Genomic DNA, 22,861 nt, shown 5'->3' with positions numbered 1-22,861 from the left:
CTCTCTTTTGGTTTTGCCTTTGATTTTTGAGGGCACTGATGGAACCCAGGGCCTCATACAAGCTAGACAAGAGCTCTTCCTCTAAGCCACACCCTAGCCCACCATCACTTTTTTTACAGGGTGCCTGAAACTGCCATAATCTCACCTCTAGGACCTCTTCCCTGATTGTCCCCACCCTTTGTATGTCACTCCTCTTTTCAAAGTATTTCTCCTTAAGTGTCCTTTGGATCCCATTGAGGTCAGAGTCACATGGAGACTGACCATGCAGCTCCAGCACCAGCCCATCGGGCTCTCGGGGATGATTCGTAGGGCCTGATGTATACCTGCACCTTGGGTAAGGGTGTGCACTAACACCTGAGGACCACCCCCTCACGCCTCAGTTTGATCTTCTGGGGTCAGGTTAGGTTTTCATGTGGTTCATATCCCCAGATGAGTTGCTAACCATTTGAGTATGCTTTGTTCTTTTTTAGTTTTCTGGTCACCTAATAAAGTTCTGATGCAGTTAAAGAGCTTCAGAAACTGGGGAGCTTCTGCTTTTGTGTCTCAGGCCTACCTAGAAGCCAGTACAGGAGGGACTATCTGTGAGGACCACTGAGCACAGAGACCCAAAGAGAGCCTAACTCATCAAACTTTTCCCTGACAAGAATACCCTGGAGCCCTACAGTGCTGAGCAGTAAAACCCACTCACTGGGACCCTCATCCCTGAAAAGGCAGTCAACAGGACGGATCCAATCAACACTCTGGGGTTTGGTGGATGCTCTTGGCAGCAGACAATAAAAACACTTTTACTTCCTCAGCACTCACTAGGTACAAATTGTTTGGCCCCTGGCTCTGGCAAGGCCTAACTATAAATCATGCTTTCTTTGCTTAGAATCTACCACCTCTACTCAGGGAGTCAGGAACTAGGCAGAAAATGAGAGCCATGAAATTTGGTCACTCTTAGGTCTCAAGAAATCAGACTTTTGTAACCACAGGATGATTTGTCCTAATTCTTGCCTCCAAAATCTCAGAGGACAAAAGATTTTATTGTTTTGTCCTGACACCGTGAGATGTCCAATGTAAGGGCCATAGCAACAGAAACATCAAAATGATACATGGGAAGGAAGAGTAACTCTTCGGCAGCAAAGGACCCGATCAAGGCTTTCCCCAAGATGGAACAGGGGCCCATGCCGTTTGCTCCTGTTTTTCTTTGCTTAAAAGTTCTTTTTTTTTTTTAAGAGAGAGAGAAAGAGAGAGAGAGAGAGAGAGAGAGATTTTTAATATTTATTTTTTAGTTTTTGGCGGACACAACATCTTTGTTGGTATGTGGTGCTGAGGATTGAACCCGGGCCATGCGCATGCCAGGTGAGCGCGCTACCGCCTGAGCCACATCCCCAGCCCCCTGCTTAAAATTTCTTTAACAAAAAATTAACTCACAAAGTCTGCCTAAAGCTCTTTGGGTGGTTATCATTTGAATGTCCTTAAAAGAACAATGGAAGATTGGACCACATTTTCAAGACTGAATCTGTGTTTTCCCGGCTTAAAGTCCTAATTACTCCCAAATAAATGTAAAAGATAAAGACCATTTTTATGATACAAGCATAAGTGAATTAAAAATGTAAGATTAACTATTTAACCAGAAGCTTTTGCCAATGTGCATAGAGAGTTTGAATCTAAAATATTTGGAAAAGATATATTGAGACAAAATATTTTGAGTCAAAACCTAAAATGAATATGAGGACTCATTTTAATGGGTAAATACCATCTCATTTTCAACATAGAAAAACTATTTGTCAAATACGAGGAAAAGAAACCCTGCTGGTTTATACCACTTTTACTTAAAAGTCTTTATTATTATAACTATGGAGAATTCTCAAACAGGTTGATTTTTCTATCAACCTGCCTAATTATATAGGGGAGAATTTTTCCTTGGAGTTTCTAAGATGCACCTGGATTAATTCTGCTGCCTCATTTACTTTTTTTTTTGTTTGTTTGTTTCCAACACTTGGAACAAAACCCTGGGCCCATGCTTGCTAAGTACATGCTCTATCACTGACCCCTCATTGAGCTTTTTTTTTTTTTTGGTACCAGGAATTGAACCCAGGGGTACTTAACCACTGAACCACATCACCTGCCCTTTTTTGTATTTTTTTAGAGACAGGGTCTTGCTGACTTGCTTAGGATCTTGCAAAGTTGCTGAGGCTGGCTTTGAACTCACCATCTCCCTGCCTCAGCCTCCCAAGCCACTGGGATTACAGGAATGTGCCACTGCGCCCATCTCATTGAGCTTTTCTTAAAAGAACTTCCTTGAGATCTAACTCCATATCATCCAGTTCTCTTTACAGTGACAGTTCAACAAGGCTGATGTTAAACACAGAGTTGTACACTATCCTTCACTTGACATCCATCAAGAGCCAATGGAGGGCTGGGGATGTGGCTCAAGCGGTAGCGCGCTCTCCTGGCATGCATGCGGCCCAGGTTCAATCCTCAGCACCACATACAAAGATGTTGTGTCCGCTGAAAACTAAAAAATAAATATTAAAAAATTCTCATTCTCTCTCTCTCTCTCTCTCTCTCTCTCTCTCTCTCTCTCTCTCTCAAAAAAAAAGACTTATTTAAAAAAAAAAAAAAAAAAGAGCCAATGGATTTATAAGTCAAATGAGCTAAGATGTGAGGATCCCAGCCTGACCCTCTTTTCTAGTCTTTTCTGTATTCTCATCATGATGCCTGTGAATGCTTCCAAATGATACATTAGGCCTTTTGTTTCCAAATGAAATGCAAAAGCCTTGGGCTCTCAAACTAAATCATCCTAAAATCTAAATCTAGGTCTGTTGACAGCAGAGGTTCTGGGGTTTTCCATTACATCCTCCACACAGGCTCTAGGGGGTGAACAGGTGAGTGCTCTCTTCTGGGCTAGCCCAGTCACCTTGTGGATGTCACCTGGTAACCCCAAGATGAGGAATGAGTACCAATAAGTCTGCCAGGGGAGAAGAGCTCGAGACAGCCTGGACAATGGTGCAACTAACCTGGGTCCTCAGGCTGGGGGTGCATGAGACGGAATGGTACCTCAGTGGCTACTTCACTAGAAAAAAAGAATGTAGGCTGGTTAGTAGATACACACACACACACACACACACACACACAAGGTTAATGGCTTTATAAAATATCCCCAGGCCCAAGCTGAAAGATAATTTAGCTGAACTCAAAGCAAAACAGAAATCAGAAAATAGTCAAGTAAGATTTCGCAATGCATTCCCTGGAATGTGGTCCAGGAACTTCACTCAGGCATGGCTGGGCAACCAGTGTTTGAAGTTCCCTGTGTGGCTTACTAGATGTAGTGACATATGTTATGGGAGGAGAAGAGGCAAAATCCGACAGGAAGGACAGAGTAGATTTTGTTGTTGTTGTTTTGGGGTTTTGGTAGTCGGGACTGAACCCAGGGGTGCTTAACCACTGAGCCACATCCCAATCCTTTATAATTTTTATTTTGAGACAAGGTCTCACTAAGTTGCTCAGGCCTTGCTAAATTGTTGAGGCTGGCCTTGAACTTGCAATTCTGAGGGAGGATGGATTTTTAAATAGTCTTTGCAACAAGGTGCAACATCCTGAATGTGTTAAAACCTGTGTAAGGCTGATGTGTCAAGGGTGGGCACAGAGAGCACAACAGTCTGCTGAACTCCAAAAGTTAGAGGACTTTGGGGCGACTTGGAATTTATACAAAAAAGAAGGAAGGAAAGGAGTCAGGAAGGAGGACAAAAGAGAGATTCACAGAAAGGGAGAACAGAAAGATGAGGAGAGAGGTGAGAAAACAGGCTCCTCCTTGCAGTCTAGGGCCCCCTGCTTCCTGCCCAGGGCTGACCTCTGGGCCAAGCACATTTGTTTAAATAACACAGGTACAGATAGGATCTAAAAGAAACGGGTGTGACCTGGGTTCTAGATAAGAGATGACCAAGTCAAGTCAATGCTGACTCAAATATTTCTAATTTTTTTTCTTTTTTCTTTTTTGGTACTGGGAATTGAACTCAGGAATGCTTTACCAATGAGCTAGATCCCCATCTCCCCATCCCCCCACCCCCACTGCCTTTTTAAAGACAGGGTCTAAGTTGCTGAGGCTGATCTTGAACCTGCAAACCTCCTGACTCAGGGGGAGGAAATCACTGGGATTACAGGAGTGCACCACCACACCTGATTCAAATTTGTTCCTTCTTTGTGCATGACTTAAAAGGAAGCTGTCACCATTCACAATTATCAAAAGGTAGAAACAATCCCCCCCAAAATATGCATAATGTGGTATATCCATACAGTGGAATATTACTCAGCCATAAAAAGGAATAAAGTACTGTATTAGTTCATGCTACAACACAGATGATCCTTGAAAACATTAAGCCAATGATAACAGTCAATCAAAAAGGCTCCTTATTATACAATGCCATTTATAGGCAATATCCAGGATAGTTACCACTGGCAAGCAGATTAGTGGCTGCCAGAGGCTGTGGGAGGGGAAACCGGAGTGATTACTTAATTTGTACTAGGTTTCCCTTTCAGATAGCAAAAATATTCTGGACCTAGATAGTGGTGGTGGTTTTATAACATTGTAAAACTACTTAATGCTGCTAAATTGTGCACTTTAAAGTGGTTAAAATGGTATAATTCATGTCTTGCACTGCATACAGGTGCAGAAGACAGCTAGACAGCTATGGGAGTGTGTGGACTTTCTGGAGGAGTCTCTCTGTGAGGCATAGACCTACTTGTCACCCCAGACACACACTAGTGAGCTAAGCACTGCATGATGCTCCAGAGGCAGCAGCATCACTTCTAACATATGAGTAGAGCTGCCCAGAGACCAGCTTCTTTAGTTCCTCTTAAGAGGAAGGGCTTACTGGACACAGTGGTGTATCCTGTAATCCCAGCAGTTTGGGAGACTGAGGCAAGAGGATCACGAGTTCAAAGCCAGCCTCAGTAACTTAGTGATGCCCTAAGCAACTCAGTGAGACCCTGTCTCAAAATAGAAAAAGAGCTGAGGATGCAGTTCAGTGGTTAAGTACCCCTGGGTTCAATCTCTGGTACCAAAAAAAAAAAAAAAAAAAAAAAAAAGGCTTATTGTCCTTGGCGTCCTGCGAATCAAGTGGAAAGGGAGGAGAAGAGACTTACCTGGAGGTGAGTTCTCCCAGAAAGCTAGGAAACACAAAACAAATGGCTGTGGTGACTGTCCCCAGTGGCAATATGACATCACATCCCATTATTCAGAGGCAAGACCTGACTCGGTTCTCAGGTTCCTTGCCCACATTCCCCACTTCCAGGGTCTTTCATTCCTTAATATTCAGCATCCTCCTCCCTACTGTAACTCTTTTTTCTCAAGAGGATCATTTAGGGTCAAGAAGAATAACTTAGGGTCAAGAATAAGCCACAGAATCATAGAGGTCTCTGTGAGAACCCCTTAAAGTTGCTCTACCCTTTTATATCTGCAAGGTGGGATAGTGGGCATGACTGGTTTCAGGACCCCCTGGGGATACTGAAACTTCAATTTTCAAGTCTCTTATTTAAAATGACGTGCTGTTTGCATAGCACCTTCACCCATTCGCCCATACATTCAAAATCAGCTAGAGATGACTTAAACCACCAATACAATGTAAATGTTATTAGACTTTATCATTTAGGGGATAACAAGGGGAACATCTGTACAGTCAGCACATATGCAAGTTTTTTTTAAGAACTTTTATTTTTTTAATAATTATTTTTTAGTTGTAGTTGGACACAATACCTTTATTTTATTTATTTATTTTTATGTGGTGCTGAGGATGGAACCCAGGGCCTTGCACGTGCCAGGCAAGCACTCTACTTCTTTTTTTTTCATTTACATATATATATTTTTATTTTGCATTACAATTCAAGCACTCTACTTCTAAGCCACAATCCCAGCCCCACATGTGCAGTTCTTTTTTTTTTTTTTTGGTACCTTTTTTAGTTGTAGATGGACACAATACCTTTATTTTGTTTATTTATTTTTACGTGGTGCTGAGGATCGAACCCAGGGCCTTGCATGTGCAAGGCAAGCACTCCATTGCTGAGCCAAAGCTCTAGCCCCCACATATGCAGTTTTTAAAAAATATTTTCAATCTGCAGATGGTTGGGGCTGGGGATGTGGCTCAAGCGGTAGCGTGCTCGCCTGGCATGCGTGCGTCCCGGGTTCGATCCTCAGCACCACATACCAACAAAGATGTTGTGTCCGCAGAGAACTAAAAAATAAATATTAAAAAAAAAACTTTGGGAGGGAGAAAAGTATGCCATTTAAAAAAAAAAATCTGCAGATGGTTGAAGTCACCAGTGAAACTTGAGGATAGGAGGACTACCTGAATTTGCTTTTCTGAACTGCTAAGGGAAACTCCATCTGGTTCTAGATCCTCACAAAGGAAAGAAAAGAAAGCACTATCCAGGGCAGGGGCTGGGGCTCAGCGGTGGCGCACTTGCCTGGCATGTGTGAGGCATTGGGTTCAATTCTCAGCACCACATATAAATAAATAAAGGTCTATCAATAACTTAAAAAATATTAAAGAAAAAGAAAAGAAAGCACTATCCACTTCAAAAAAACACAACAGGGCTGGGATGTGGCTCAAGTGGTAGCCGGCTCGCCTGGCATGCAGCCCAGGTTCGACCCTCAGCACCACATATAAACAAAGATGTTGTGTCCCCTGAAAACTAAAAAATAAATATTAAAAAAACTTAAAAAAAAACCACAACAAATGAAAACTTTGTGCTAACAAAATACCTAAAATAGACGTGTGTTCTTTGTGGCCCCAAGCAAAATTTGGAGAACTTTTTACCTACCCAGGACCCTGGGACATATGCAGGATCTGCCTTTGATCAGAATAGAGACTTTGGCTGTGGAATTTGAAAGGAAAATGAGAAGCCAAGGTGTTTTTGTTTTTGTTTCCCTTTTGGTGAGATTAAAGAGAATGAAAAATCTGTTTCATTAAAATAGAAAATTGTTTCTTTAGAGATGTCAGCACTCTTGTATGAAAAGGAGCCTCCCGATTCTGTGATTCCATGTTAGGGGAGGGAAGATGCAGTCCCTCCTTGGTGGCCAGATGCCTCCCAAGATGCAAACAGATGAAGGTCACTGAGAGTCCACTGGGCAGCCATTGTTCTTTCTGAGGTACAATGTAACATGAAACTGATTCTCATTCTGCTCTCTATCGCTCTACAGCGCTCTACCTCAGTGGTGTGCAGGTGCAAGCTGTTTTGGCCCAGGGTACGAACAGTGCAGTATTTCACAACCTTCTTTTCCAGGGACAAATAGAATCCAACCTAGGCCAGCACAGGAGCCAGTAGGCTCTGCCTCCGCTGCTGTTTGCCTGTTAGTCCTTCAGGAAAGAGCAGTCCCAGGCCAAGAGGGAGCAGGCCAAGTGCCGGCACCGGACACTTACCCTGACACGGTGAGCTTCACCTTGATCTGGTAAGACACCAGGATGCCCATGATGGTGCGGTCCATGCCCTCTTTAAGGCTGCCCAATAGAAAGGAAGAGCGGAGGGTGAGGAGGCAGCAGGAGGCACAGCCTGTGAGGGGATTCTTGCTGCTCCAACCAGGGCCACTCATCTGGAGGCTGCTTCTCAGGAACTGGTGAACTGGACCAGGCCAGCCTGAGGCCAAGGACTGCACATACACGTGAAGGGGTGCAGGGATGCCTGCGTCTCCTACTCCTGCAGTCCACAGAGGGAGGAGCATACTTCCTCCCCTCCTCTGTACCCTGGTCATCCAGCCTCTCCCGAGCCTGCTCCACCATCCCAGCAGGGCAGGCAGAGTCCTCCCAGGGCTTTCCCTTCCTGGGTATCTGTCTCTGTAATGGTCTCCCACGTGCCAGGCTCCTTAACTGAGCTTTCCAGCCTCTCTGTAGCCTGAGAAATCTTTCAGGTTCAGTTTTTCAGGGAGATGCCTCTGCCATCTCCTACCCACTGCCCCACTGTCTGATCCTGCCTTGCGCCAGCCTTGCCAACTATAAGCCTGCCCCAGAATGCCCTCCTTCTCCTCTCTTGTCCCCTAAGACCCCAAGTTATAGTTCCCCTCCTTTGGGAAGCCTTCCCAGACACTGCCAGGGAGCACTGAGACTCGCTCCTCTGTGCTCTGCTCATGGGAAAGACACGTGGATACTCTATTGTAGCCCCGATCACAGGAATTGTGACTGCTCTGGACCCTGCCCCACCGGCACCCAGTACGTGCCTGGCAGTGAATGTTAAGTGAGAGAATGAGGTGAATGAGATGTGCCCCAAAGAGGGTGAGGTGTGACTTTCCTTGACAGAAACTTCACTCCAAATATCCTAACATGCGTGGAATTCCTGTTATCTGATACACACCAAAGTGGACATTTTATCACAGGTTTTTATCTCACATGACCCAATGAAGAAGACTTAAGTATTTCAGGATGTCCAATAACAGGAATTAAGGCATGCAAATTATCATGAGCTGGACGCAGTGGTGCAGACCTGTGATCCCAGCAGCTCAGGAGGCTGAAGCAGAAGTCTCGAGTTCAAAGCCAGCCTCAGCAATTTAGCAAGTCCCTAAGCAATTTAGTGAGAACCTGTCTCAAAATAAAATATTTTAAAAGGAGAGAGGATGTGGCTAAGAGGTTATGTGCCCTTGGGTTAAATTTCCAGTATAAAAAAATGTATCACGAAATACTAACTAAAATAATGTGAATAATGATAGAGATCATGATGGAGGACCTGAAGGCAGGGGATTGAGGGCAGGGGAGATTGCGTTGACAGCCCTGGGATCTGGGATATGGCCCTGAAAGTTCTAGCCCAGAAACCAAAATCTGGCCCAGGAACATGTGCACCCAGGACCACACTGATCCCCAGAGAAGCCTTTTTACCTGGAATTGTGGAGAGGGTCACCTACTCAGCAGAGAGGGGTTGCCACCAAAGGGAATAAAAGAGGGTGTAAGCTTGAAACTCCACACTTCTGCTGGGATTGGCTCTTGACCTCATGTTAAATAAGGCCAAACACCCAAGGAAGAGAACGTACTTTGTCACAGGCCAGAGAATACCCTGCAAGCTCTCGCCCTGCCGCCTCCAAGGTGATGCCAACAGACCAGAAGTTGACCTATCTGACTCGCATGAGCCCACAGCTTGGTAGACTCACATTCTGTAAGGCTAACAGTGGGGTCAGTGAGTATTTTCACTGTCAAAGGATTTTCTGTGAGTGGGTTGCCAAGTTACTGAATTAGATTCTGGAGCATGTTCACAAGGCAAGAATAACAGAGAAACTGACACCACAGATCTGCTTCCTCAAGGGCACGACAGTCATGTTATGGACAATGGCACGCCATATCACAAACATGTTTTATAGTTTGCAGAGTCATTTAAAACATGTACATTTCTCCACGCCTTGTGAGCAAGGTGTATTTATTCTCATTTTATGGATAAGGAAATTATCCATAAGATGAGCCAGAATGAGAGACCTGTCCAGGGTCAGCAGCTCAGTTAACTGGAGAGCAAAGTCCACTCCTTACCAACTCTCCAGTCAGTGGCCTACTGGGGCCATGGAGGGACCCTCCAGCACATCACCCAGGGAGAGGGCAGCAAGTGGGTCTTGAGCTGGTGCATGGCTCTGACCACAAGCCCTCAGAGCCCTCCAACAGAGAGACTCGCAGAAAGAGAAGCCCAAAAGAGTGGCTAGGAGAGCAGCAGTGTTGACTTCTGAGCCTTCACTGTACAGTTTTTTCTAGATCTGTTGCCTAAATCCAGCAAGTGGATCTTCCTTCCTCCCTTCCCTCCCCGCTTTCTTTCAGTGCTAGAAATGAACTCAGGGGCACCCTACCATTGAGTTACATCCCAGTCCTTTTTTTTATTTTTTATTTTGAGACAAGGTCTTGCTAAGTTGCCCAGGCTGGCCCAAATTTAGACCTTCCTGCCTCAGGCTCAGAGCAGCTGGGATTACGGGCAGGCGCCACCATGCCTGTAAACAGTGCTTATTTTCCTATAAAGCTCATTGACTTCTGCAGCCCTCGGGATCCCACTTTTCACCTTTCCCAGAGGAAATAAGTGGATGAGCACAGCCAGCTGCATGGCTCAGTTGTATGCTTAGGACAGTGCACCAGCTAATGACGCTTTAGGAAACTAGCAGCTGACATTGCTCAGGCGCCTTCCGAGTGCTGGGCTCCATGCTGCATGCAGCTTGTGTCAGTCCTTATCGCCACTCTGTGAGACTGGGACTCTTATCACCCTCACCCCTCCACTGAGAGACAAGAAAACAGGTTCTCAGAGAGCTCAAGTCATTTGCCCAGAGCCACCCAGAGTATGCAGTGGAGCTGGGGGTACCCAAGGCTGTGTCCAGGGTCCACCAGTGTGATCACCACCTTGTTCCAGATAGAAGAAGGAGCCTCATTTGGGCCTATGGGACCTGCACTCTCTACCATTAATGCCAGCTGGCCTGTCATGCACACCTTGAGCTCAGGGGACAGACCTGCACCAGCTGGCACCAACAGGACTTTCATGCAGTAGCAAGGACTCACATGGTGCTGGAGGCGAGGTTTGTGTCCTCATGCTTGATCTTCCCATCCAGAGCAATGCCTCTTCTTTCTCGATTGTTAGCCAACAAGGGCACCAATGTCAGGGTCTTGGTAAAAGTGTTATTAGGTAACACCTTTTCTCTGGAAGAAGAACAACAGAGAGGAGAGTCACCATCAACCCGACCAGACCCTATTTGTCATCCAGCATTTCCAGGATCCAAATTCCCTATCCACTTACTGGGAAGAGGAGCATATTGTTAGTGAAATTGCAGAGTGGGTTGGCAGCAATATCCGGACATTGCCTCAGACCTCCTAACCTGCTCTGAATTGCTGAATTTCTAAATAAGACAAACGGGTCCCAGGTCAGAGACCCCAGTCAGTCTCCTAAGGCTCTATGAACCCCACAGTATGCAGCAGAGCCATCAGGGCAGTGTCAATAAGTCCAGGTGGGAAAGGTCCTTGTTGCCAAAATCTGTCACCAGGAGACTGATGGTGGGCTGGTGAGCAGGGTTAGGAAGGGGCCTCCATCTGTGGCCACACAGACCAGGCTGATTCAGGTCCAAAGCAGCACACACTTTTTCCTCTACTTGGTCTTCTGGGTCATCAACTGAGCTCTGAGTTCCCCAGCATCTGACAGATGGCAGGAACCCTGTGCCAAGAGGCCGATCTGGAGTTGTGCTTGGGACACAGCATCACCAAGATCACAAAGCAGCATCTGAGGCTGCAGAACCAACTCTGCTGTTCACGTGCCGGGCACCAGGCCTTGGTGAGGGCTGTCTGTACACCTCTCATCTTGTGTTCTGCCAACCCTGTACTCAACAGCCACACAGTCGCAGCCTTAGGCTGCAGAGCCCTGTGTGCCAGCAACACGCCCTGCATCCTTGTACCAGCCAGAGGAAGGCAGGGTGTGGCCTGAAAACACTGCCCGGGAGCTGGCATCAGGACTACTTCCCGAGAGTGTTCCAAGACAGCTGGAGCCCGAAATGCCTCCTGCAGAAGGGTTCCCCTATTTGAGCTCACTGGGGAGTTTAAAGCAACTATGGTGGATCCTGCCTCTGGTGGATATAGGAAGCTCTTCATAGAATTTTGTATGAGCCCAGGATGGCCCACGTCCTCCCACCTAGGTCTTGGGGCAATCTATCAAATGAATTAGATTTGGGCAGTGGCATTGACAAAAATGGACTTTGCATTATTGTAAAAGTGACAGAAATAGAAAGGGGGCCCTGGGACTGGGCTGCATGATGGCCTTTCCTGAATCAGAGCTTGCCAAAGGACTGTGGCAAGGCCTTAAGGCAACTTCCAGGGCCTTCAGGACCTGGTACTCAATGGCAGGTAACAGGTTGAAAATCAGGTACGACCTGGCTGGAGGAAGCCTTCCCACTGGAGTCCCAGGGTCTGGCACAGTGGCTCATGCTCTACAGCCTTCTGAGTGGCCTCTAGCCTAAGACCCACTAACACCATCTGACCCAGCTTCCAATCTCCCTCCCCTACCCTTGGGAGGATCTTAGAATGGTTTTCAGTCTCCTGAGACTCATTTGACCCAAAGACTTAAAAGTAGGCTAGATAACAGGGTATATAGTTAAAAACTCAGTCAGGACTATTTGCCTGGTTGTTTCTGAGCATCTGCCAAAAGGCCAGCTGGGGCTAAGACTCCCCAGACCCTAAGGATGGCAAGGATGTGCCCAAAATGTGGGACAGACCCTAGGCCTGGCATTAAGAAGTCAGCTAAGGAGTTGTGGTTCTTTCCTGCTTCCCTCCACTGAAGGCCTATATTTAAACTTAAGGATGAATTTGTTTTGAGTAATAGTTTATCCTAAAGTTGCCTTTTAAATATTGTGCAATATTATCTTAGTGAATCAGTTTATCTTTCCTCACCAACAACCCCTCCTCTCCACCCCAACCTTCCTTTGACCCTGGTAATGTTGTCTACATTCAGTGATGTTTAGAACATGCCAACTAGATAAAGTGGAAAAGGCCTTCTGGGGTGTATTAAATGTTTCTGGGCTCAATGGTGCATACCTATAATCCTAGCCACTAGGGAGGCTGAAATAGGAGGATTGCAAATTTGAGGTCAGCATGGGTAACTTAGTGAGACCCTGTCTCAAAATGAAAAATAAAAAGGTCTAGAGATGTAACTCAGTGGTAGAGCCCTTGCCTAGCACATGTGAGCTCTTGAGTATAATCCCCCACCACACACACACACACACACACACACACACATTAAAAAAATGTATCTGACTTCTTAGCACAAAGTGCAGCCTGCTTTATCTCTCATGAATGAAGGAGCCACTGCAGGATTCTCATTTATTTTTGATTCTATCAAAGGGAGAAAAGTCATTCACAATGACAGGCTAAAAATGAATGCATCTTCCTAATCAAGTTATCATTGGTGTGGAATTTTCAAACTAAATAAAGGAGCAAAAGAAAGTCCTAGCCTGGTCTGACTGCTCATTTGGCCATCTGCTGGGGCAGGGTGGGGTTAGCAGAAAGAGTCCACATTACCAAGGACTCATGTCAAGGATAAATAGGCAGGCCCAGCTGTTCCCCGGTGGGTGACACATCCACCTTGATTTCTCCCCTTGTTTGTTTGAAGTCATTGCATTGTTCTCTCCAACCTCCTGGGACATGGATGGCGCATGGGGCGAGGTAAACAGAACTAAGATGCTAACTTTCTTGGCATCCCCTGAAGTGAGAAAAGAGGAAGGAAGCAAAAAGCTGGGGGGCTGGCTGGGCATTCTAGTTCTCAGCATGAAAGAAAAAGGAACTTGACAGAGAAGGTTGGCCACCCCGGAAGTGGAAATGCAGCTGTTACTTACTGTGTTTCCTCCATGGCCACAGGCTTGACGTAATAATCACTCGAGTAGAGAACCACATTGGCCACTTGCTCCACTGCAGAGGGAGGATAAGAGGCACTGATCAACGCTGGGCCCCTCATGTATGTGCATGACTCCTGGCCTTCCTGGAGACACAGCAGGGCTTTTCTCTCTGAGGGTCATGTTAGTCCATTTCTGGCTTTCTCAGAAAACTCTTGTGATTCCCAATTCTGTCTTCGAGTCATTTCTCTTCACCGATAACCTGTTTTATGTCAACTCCCGCCCATTAAGATGACACTAGCATCTGGTGAGGGCTTTCTTCTGCATCACAACATGGTGGAGGGTGTTGCACACTGAGGCTGAGCATGAATTGCTGGTTCAAGTTCCTCTTCCTCTTATAAAGCCACTGATGTCATCATGGGGTCCTGCCCCCATGACCTCATCTAGCCCTGATCATCTCCCAAAGGTCTCACCTCCCTGCAGTACGCATCCAGAGTTGGCCATCACAAGGTGGCCACTCAAGCTGAGATAGCCACACCTCACACTTTACAGAACACTCTCAAGGGGACCTCTCCTGACAACCTAACCCAGCCTGGGAAGATGAACAAAGAGCTGCTGCTGTGGATGCCGGTAGGGCTTCAGGAGACTTAGCATGAACCCACAATTTAACCCTATGTCTTCTATCCAGAGCCCTTCCCACTATACTTGCTATACTGATCAACAAAAAATTGTCACTGACCAAAAAGGAACACTCCTCCCTTGGCTTCCCTGAGCTCAGGCACAGTGAGGCCCTGTGGGAAGGGACAGCATGGGAGGTTGGAAACAGCATCTGTCAGGGATGTCACCAAGACAAAAGACAGCCCTAGTGGGCATACGGGCTAATGAGATGACCTGTAAGGTTGCTGTCCCTCCAAAGACCCACTGCCTATGGCCCAACAAAGATAAGCAGGTAGTTCCCAAGACCCAGAGGGTTTTACTTGGACCAGAGAGTGATCCTGGTGAAACAGGATAAGGCTGAGAAATTCTCAAAGGTTTTGCCTTCTAATTTTAAGAAGGTCCTACCTAAGACTTTAATCTTCTTCACTGTCTTCTCCGTGTTATTGGTCACTGTCACAGTCACAGGGATGGGTTCCCCATGGAAATATATCTGAAAAAGTTAGAGAGAAGTCAGAAAGGAGAACTGAGTGTGGGGACATCTTTATTAGGTCTTTCTAGGTTCAATTCCTTTAACTGGAACAAGCTTGGTGAACTTCCTACTTTTAAGGAAGATGATGCTTTCCTCCAGAGAAGGGTCTGGAACATGTTCTGCCCTGTCTACAGGAGGCTGAGGAGGGTAATGGGGCTCTGAGAGTCACATAAGAGGAAGCTGGAGGTCCTGAGTAGGACTGTGAGGTTCTGGGAGCAGGAAGAGTGAGGTGAAAGGAAGCCACGGGGACACTGGGTGATGAAGCTCTTCCCCCAGCAATCACGTGGAACCCAGCCCCAGTGGGCACATGTGCACACGTACACTCACGCATGTGCACACTCTGCATGGGCTCTTGCCAACACATGAGTGAAACTGCCTCGTCTCCCAGAAGGATCAGAGCGAGCCCTAGCCAGCAGGGCTTCACCTTTTCCACCATGACACACCTGATGGATGGCATCGCACACAGCCGCCCTGTGTGGCTAACATTCCTGGGAGTAAATAATTTAGGGTGGCACACCTATGACATGACATTAGAGTTGAGCAGAGAGAGGCCAGTGAGAAAAAGGGCTCCCCCGTCTGTGGGGCCCAGCGAGGGCAGTGCCGCTGGTTAGCCCTGTTCTGAGGCTCAGTTATGGAAAGAGCCATTTACAGTCCCTGGCCTTCCACAACTCCCGAGGCAGAACGGCTTGCAAGGCACCCACACAGCTGGGGCCCCAGGACACTACCCTAGAGGGACGCGGGTTACCTCTTTGCTGAGGGAGACTGCAAGGTGCAATGGCTTGTCAGACATGAAGAACTGCCAGGAGGCCTCGGCCTGGGGCTGTGGCCCCATCTCAGATGGCGCGTGCTGGACTTTGCGGATGAGCAATCGCACAGAGCTCCTGTGGCGAAAAGGCCGGAGGATCCCTGGGATTAGATCAGCCACTTCAGCTCGGCCTCTCCTCTCCCCAGAGTCCTGACAGAGGTGGGATGGGACAGGCCTGTGCCTGGGACAGCCCTGGGGACTTTCCCACTCCACAGGCTGGGTGTCAGGGCCAGAAATGTCTCTGTAGGTCTCTTTCATCCTGTCAGGCTCTGGTTAGGTGAGGCTGTGTGATGGTGTCAGGTGCCTCGTGTGGCCAGGCCCCAGAGCAGTAACGAATTGCAGCTAGTAACTGTTGTAAGCACCAAGAGATGTGTACCATGAATATGTGGGGAAATGGGAAGGGCTCAGTGAGAAGTCTGGCTGGGTATGATAAGAAAAATGAGCCAGCTGGGTGAAATGGTGCATGCTTATAATCCCAATAGCCCAGGAGGCTGAGGCAAGAGAACCACAAGTTCGAGGCTAGCTCCAGCAACTTAGTGAAATCCTGTCTCAAAAACTAAAAAGGGATAGGGATATAGCTCAGTGGTTAAGCATCCTTGGGTTCAACTCCTTAGAAAAATGAGCATGGGGGTGCTGGGGTTGTAGCTCAATGCTCGCCTAGTGTGTGTCAGGTGCTGGGTTTGATCCTTAGCATCACATAAAAAAATAAACAAATAAAGGTATTAGTCCATCTACAACTAAAAAAGAAATTCTTTCAAAAAAAAAAAAAGAAAAGAAAAATGATCTTGAGTTTTGGAGGGTGGGAGGAATAGAGGTTACTGCTTATTGGTTATAGAGCTCTGTTTGGGTTGAAGGGATGAAATTTTTACTTCTGGGTATAGATGTTGGTGATGATTACACAACACTGGGAATGGAGTTAATGCTACTGAGTTGTATACTGAGAAGCAGTTAAATGACAAATGTCATATTATGTGTATTTTAACACCATAAAAAATTTTTTTAAGGAGGAAGAATGTTGGGCATTCCCAGCAACTGGGAGGCTGAGGAGGATTACAAGTTTAAGACAACTTAGTGAGGCCCTAAGCAACTTAACAAAACCCTGTCTCAAAAATAAAAGGGATGGAGATCTAGCATAGTGGTAATGTGCCCCTGGATTCATTTCCCAGTACCAAAATAAGTAAATAAATAAATAAATAGAAATTTAAAAGAAGGAGAGCTGGGTACAGTGGTGCATGCCTGTAATCCCAGAGACTTGAGAGGCTAAGGCAGGAGGATCTCAAATTTGAGGCCATCTTGGGCAACTTAAGGAGATATGTCTCAAAGTAAAAAAAATGGAAAGGACTAGGGATATAAGTCAGGGACCCAGGTTCAATATCCAGGTGGGGGACTCTGGTGGAGAAGAAAACAAAAGAAGGATCTGAGAGCTCGTAGGTGCTTCTGTGGCACTTGATGTTGTGTGCTACTGTCACTTTCTTCCCTTTGTCCCCGAGATGACCACCCACCAATGCCCACAGGTAGATGGTAGATAGTTCTATCCTCAGCTGCCCAGAGCTGGGGAGGCGCCATCACCCCTGCCACACAGCCCCAGGGGAACAGTTCTGTCACACAGAGATAAAAATGGGTGCTGTACTGTGGCCACCCCCCCACTCCTCACCTATTCCAAATAGGCTCTTACTTCTTTGAGACTTTGTCCTCTTCACCATCTGGGCTCTCTGTGGCAAATGCTTTGACCTCAAAGTCCACCCCACAGCTCTGTTGGAGACAAGAGGACAGACAGGGCAGCTGCCAGCACCCTCCCTCCTAAGAGCTGGGATGCAGGTCCCACCTCCCACAGGTACAGGTTGTGGCCATAACTGTTTGTCTTGGCCACATCCCTTTTAGCGTTGCCCTATGAAGATTCAATTTAGAGGTGTACTTATAAGAAAACCCTGACATTAGCATGAGGACTGAGCCCCCAGTGGACGAGAAGTGGGCCGCCCGATGAGGCCCTCTGGTGGTGTGGAGACTATCGCACAAGGCCTGGCAGGTCCCTGCACTCGTAGCTGTCCTTTTCCATGTGACCCTGTGTTGTGTTATGACTTCCTGATGCTTATAGCAGGGGACAGATGTAGGTGATCACAGGGGCTGGGGGTGGGGTCTGTGAATGCCCTGCTGAGGTGAGAACACCCTGACCCCAGTTGGCCAGCCAGCAATGGCCCTTGATGTCAACAGCTCATCAAAATTTTCTTCTTGGGGCTGGGTTGTGGCTCAGTGGTGGGGCACTTGCCTAGCATGTGTGAGGTACTGGGTTTGATCCTCAGCACCACATGAAAATAAATAAATAGAATAAACGTTTTGCATCCATCTACAACTAAAATGTTTTTTTTTCCTTTGGCACCAGGGATTGAACCCAGGGGCACTTAACCACCGAGCCACATTCCCAGCCCTGCCCCCCACTTTTTAAGAAAGGTTCTCATGAAGTTGCTGAGGCTGGCTTTGAACTTGCATTCCTCCTGCCTCAGCCCTCCCAGTCACTGGGATTACAGGTGTGTGCCACTGTGCCCAGGACCCTTTTCCTATACCTCAAAATTTTAAACAGAAACTAGAAATGGAATTTGGTGTAAAACCTCATTTTTAAATACAAAAAACTTTTAAGAATTTGTGGGTCAGACAAATGCATCTGCCAGTGACCTTCAGTGCTCAGCCCCAGGCATAATTCCTCCAGCCCCTGCTCCAACCCTCCTTCTGCACTGGGCTTCCACCCACAGCTGGCTCTGCAGGCTTCCCCAGCTGCCAGGGGAGAGGGTGGGTGTCAGCAAAGGCACTTGACACCTGCTGTGTCAAGCCTCAGACTTACAGGTCCTGTCAGGGTGCATTCAGGGCCACTGTAAACTCCAGGTTGAAAATACATACATATCACTGCAAGCCACACCAGGCATCGTGAAGCCACCCTGTCCCTGCCCCACAGCCCCACTCTGCTACTGCACAAACAGACCATGCACCTCTACAGCCTCTCCCATCTGCATGCTTCTTCCACCAAAAACTCACTCTCTCTCTTTCTCTCTCTCCCTCTCTCTCTCTCTCTCTCTCTCTCTCTCTCTCTCTATATATATATATATATATATATATTTGAATAATAACATAAAAATTATATAATTTATATATTACAGTCTTTATATTAATGATTATTAATATATCATTTAATATAATAATGTACCATATATTAATATTATATTATATTATCAATATAATTAATGTTACATGTTATATGTTAATATTATATAGCATAATAGAATATTATATAATATATTGCATAATTTTTTTGTGTGTGTGGGTGGTGCTGGGGATTGAACCCAGGGCCTTGTGCATGCAAGGCAAGCACTCTACCAACTGATATCCCCAGCTCTATATTGCATAATATTTTAAGGTCATAACATGTAATTTATCGTTCATGCAATGCATATATATATATATTACATCTATTTATTTCTTCATTTGACAATCTCCTACGTGTCACAGACCTCCCTGGCGCCTGCAGGCAGATCTCCAGGCTCTGTACAATGCAGCATCTTGCCTGCAGCTCTCCCGACCCACTGACACTCTTTCATCTCATAGAACAGAGAAAATAGGCAGGGCCTGATGTAGCCTGTACAGAGATCCAGAAAGGTTGCCTAATAATCTGAATTTTAGGTCTCCCAAAAGAGCACCGTAAGATCTGACTAGACTGGACTTCAGTTCTTGGGCCCCTCTTCCTGAGTGGGCTTGTCATCCCCAATCTCAGCCATCCTCACTCCTCATTTTCCTGGGCCATGGCATACAGATGTTTCAGAAGCAAGACTTGTAACTCTTAGTATGTGATAATTCAGTCTTGCTGTGTGATGCTGGGATTTCCCCTCCCTCCATTCTCCTCTGTTCTGTTCCATCCATTCTTTAAAACTGGATTCCATTTTGGAACCATCAACCATAAGGATCCCATACTGATAAACACTGTCCAGCGTGTCCTCCTCCACTGTGCAGGTACAGACCTGCAGTCACCGTCACATCTTAGGACACCGAGAACTCAGCACCCAGGGTCCTTGCCCCTCCTCTGTGCCTGTAATCCCTGGTCACCCCGATCACCCCCCGGCTTTGCTTCTCTTTCTCTTCATGATACATGCCAAGCCCAGCCTCATTCTCAACGTAGTAGCCACAGTGACACTTTGGAAACCTAAGCCAGACCTGCCGTCCAGAGCCTGCCAGTGATTCCAATCACACCCAAGTCCCTAGATCATCCACCAGGCCCTTTGAGGAGATCTGGCCACACTTTTTTTTTTCCATTCTGATCTTGGCTTTCTTCCAGCACTTCTCACTGAGCATTGGTGCCCCTCTGCCTGGGAGTGTGGCTTGCTCCTTACCTTACCAGAGGACCTCCCTAAGCCTGCTGAACAAACCTCCCATGGCATCCTCCCTCGCCTCTCACCAGCATGGGGCTCCCACAGTGCTCCCAGGAGGGCCAGGTCTCCTGTTCACCAGGATGTCCCTGGCTAACAGTTGCTGAGGAGAGTGACAGGTTCACAGGGGTCTTATCCTGGCCTCTATTCTTTCGAGTATGTTTGAAATTTTCCATGATAAAAAGCTACATTTAAAAGCCTATTGAAGGGACTCAGAGAGAAAAGGACACAAAGAGAGAATGTCACATGGAGGCAAGGACTGTAGTGATGATCAGCAGCCAGGGAAGGCCAGCTAGCCACAGAGCCGGGAGGAGACAGGGAAGGGTTCCTCAACAGGCTTCAGAGGGAGCATGGCCCTGAGGACCCCTTGATTCTGGATGTCCAGCACACAAACTTCCACTGTTTAAATATCCAAGCGCAGGTGGGCATGCACGCGTGCGCACACACACACACACACACACACACAGAGTGCATTGAGGGAAAGAAGGACCCACGGCGTGTTTTGGTTAACTCACCTTCCCTGCATCTTGTGGAGCTGGCTGCAACATCACTGAGCAGGGCAAGGAGTCAGGAAACTGGAAAGAAACAAACAAAAAAATCACTTCTTTCCGAGGGGGTATTTAAGGTGTGACACAGAATCATCACATGAAGTGGGAAAAGGAAGAAGATGAGCAAGAACTAAGAGAGCCTGTTCCACCACACACCTGGCATCCAGGTTAGTGTCGATCCAGAAGCTCTGGGGCAGACACATGCACGAGTGTGTGCTCAGGTGTAAGTGTTCGTGGAAATGGCACAATGTTGAACACGCTTCTGCTCCCTTGCTTCGTTACCACCCCCGGAATCAGAAAGCTTTCAGACCATTCCCGTGTGGTGAAACCCTGCCTGGCACCACCATTTTAGAGTTTCTATAATGTGCACTTAATGCAGCCAACCCACTTCACTGGACACCTAAATGGTCTCTACTGTTTTGTTTGGGGGTACCAGGGATTGAACTCAGGGACACTGACCACTGAGCCACATCCTGATCACTATTTTGTATTTTATTTAGAGACTAGGTCTCATTGAGTTGCTTAGTGCTTCCCTGTTGCTGAGGCTGGCTTTGAACTCCAGATCCTTCTGCCTCAGCCTCCTGAGCTGCTGGGGTTATAGGCATGCACCACTGCGCCTGGAAAATGGTGTTTACTTTTTTGCCATTATAAACAATGCTGCGATAAATATTCTTCTTTGTACATTTCAACACCATTTGAGCCAATTAATTCCATATGTTGCATTGTAAGAAAGGGAAGTATCAATCTGAAATCACTTTTTTTTTTTTTTTTTGGTACTAAGGATTGAACTCAGAAGCACTTGACCACTGAGCCACATCCTCAGCCCTATTTTGTATTTTATTTAGAGACAGGGTCTCTCCGAGTTGCTTAGCACCTCGCCTTTGCTAAGGCTGGCTTTGAACTCAGGATCCTCCTGTTTCAGCCTCTGAAGCCACTGGGATTACAGTGGCTTAATAGAGATTTTGTAAAACAATTGTGGTTAAATAGAAGAATATAAAAGTTACCATTTTAACAATTTTAAATGAACAGTTTGGGCTGGGGTTGTGGCTCAGCAGTAGAGCACTCGCCTAGCATGTGCAAGGCCCTGGGTTCGATCCTCAGCACCACATGATAAATAAATAAAGGTATTGTTTCCAACTACAACTAAAAATAAATAAAAAAATAACAGTTCACTGGCATTAAACACATTCACATAACAACCACCATCCTTCTCTAGAACTTTCTCATCATCTCAACCAGAAGCTCCTTATTCACTGGACAATAATTGCCCATTTCTCCCCTCCCCTGTTCCCCCCCTCCACCTCCAGAGCCATTCTCCTATTTTCTGTCTAAATGACTATTCCTGTTGCCTCACGTAAATGGAACCACATGATAACATGAAAGAAGCTTCCGTGTCTGGCTTCTTTCTGAGAGTGGCTCGAGGCTGTCCACACTGGAGCTTGAGGCAGGGCCATATCAGGCTGAGCCATATCGCTCTGGAGGAGATTATGATCACAACAGACAAGCATCAAGGAAGAAGGTTGGCAGAAGCTTTCCCTCACAGAGCTCCCATCCACACTGCCTGCATTGCTGGGCACTGGCACCCTGAGAGGCAGGGTCACTGGTGAGACATGGGCCTCAAGAGAGGTGACAGGTTAAAGTTACATAAGCCACCAAGCTATGGGCAAGGCTAAAGATGGTTTCTTATTCCACTAGGCTCACCTGTCCTTTGGGAAACTTTCCTGCAAAGAACACCCCAGGCCAGCCCAGGGAAACTTCTGCAGATTTGTTGTTATAGCCGAATAAGCAGAGCAAGAGCATGAACTCATCTAATTGGGCAGTCAGACAAAGGAAATATCTAAAGGGCAGGTTGAAATGGTGCCTTCAAAGGCAGGAGGCTATTTTCAAGGATTTGGGAAAAAAAAAAAAAAAAAAGACTATCACAGACCATGCAATCTAGAATTTCTTTCAAGGGTGCAATTTACAGGCCTGAAGACACAAAGCTCTTCTTTTGTTCCCTTGCTGTTGCCCATTCCCATTATGAGGAGCAGTAGGTAAAGGCGGCCAGCCAGGGGTCAGGAGCACTCACCGTGAGCAGGAAGGGGTAAGTGTTGCCCCCCAGCTTCTTGAGCAGGCTCTCCTGCAGCTGCGTAGGGGCACTTGCAGCCCCCACTGGAGGGTACACCTGGACCCGAGAGAAGTACAGGTCCCTGCGGAAGGTCAGGCCTATCACATCGATGTCATCCTGGCCATAGCGGAAGGCGCAGGTCAGAGAGACAAACACTGGGAAGAAGAGACAGATAGGGATGAGCTTGGTTCATTGGACATGCCCCCAACAGCCTGATGCCACCCTCACTGGGATAAGTGGGCAGCAGGGTGACCACACCACACCATTGGCCCCAGACTTTCATGTCTGGAAAGGAAAGGATCTGAGAAAAATGTACTTCCCAGCTGGTGCACATATTTGGAGAGAATCAGTACCTTCCTGGGGGTTAGATTTCATGACCCTAAGGGGAATGTCAGAGGATTGGGAAACATCTCTCTGGTAACCCCATTATTTTGCCAGGATGATAGATATCTGTGGACCAAGGACCTGGCGCTGTCCACCTGAGCCCACTGTCTCTCCATCCTTCCCCT

At 46.8% G+C, this 22,861-nt stretch overlaps 1 protein-coding gene across 1 annotated transcript in view; it reads right to left on the bottom strand.

Annotated features, from left to right (window-relative positions):
* Nucleotides 1–22,861, bottom strand: part of Sag (S-antigen visual arrestin) — a 32,938-nt gene that overhangs the window by 875 nt on the left and 9,202 nt on the right. Inside the window, exons 4-13 of the mRNA XM_026412758.2 lie at nt 22,314–22,507; nt 20,213–20,272; nt 16,964–17,040; nt 15,229–15,364; nt 14,360–14,444; nt 13,301–13,373; nt 10,488–10,625; nt 7,404–7,481; nt 5,131–5,154; nt 3,006–3,061 (exon numbers count right to left, since the gene is read on the bottom strand). Coding sequence (XP_026268543.1) covers nt 3,006–3,061; nt 5,131–5,154; nt 7,404–7,481; nt 10,488–10,625; nt 13,301–13,373; nt 14,360–14,444; nt 15,229–15,364; nt 16,964–17,040; nt 20,213–20,272; nt 22,314–22,507 — 921 coding nt within the window. The remainder of the gene's footprint in view (nt 1–3,005; nt 3,062–5,130; nt 5,155–7,403; nt 7,482–10,487; nt 10,626–13,300; nt 13,374–14,359; nt 14,445–15,228; nt 15,365–16,963; nt 17,041–20,212; nt 20,273–22,313; nt 22,508–22,861) is intronic.

The sequence above is a fragment of the Urocitellus parryii genome, chromosome 1 (genome assembly GCF_045843805.1).
Source record: "Urocitellus parryii isolate mUroPar1 chromosome 1, mUroPar1.hap1, whole genome shotgun sequence".
Taxonomy (NCBI): domain Eukaryota; kingdom Metazoa; phylum Chordata; class Mammalia; order Rodentia; family Sciuridae; genus Urocitellus; species Urocitellus parryii.
This window is presented reverse-complemented; position numbering and strand designations above follow the sequence as displayed.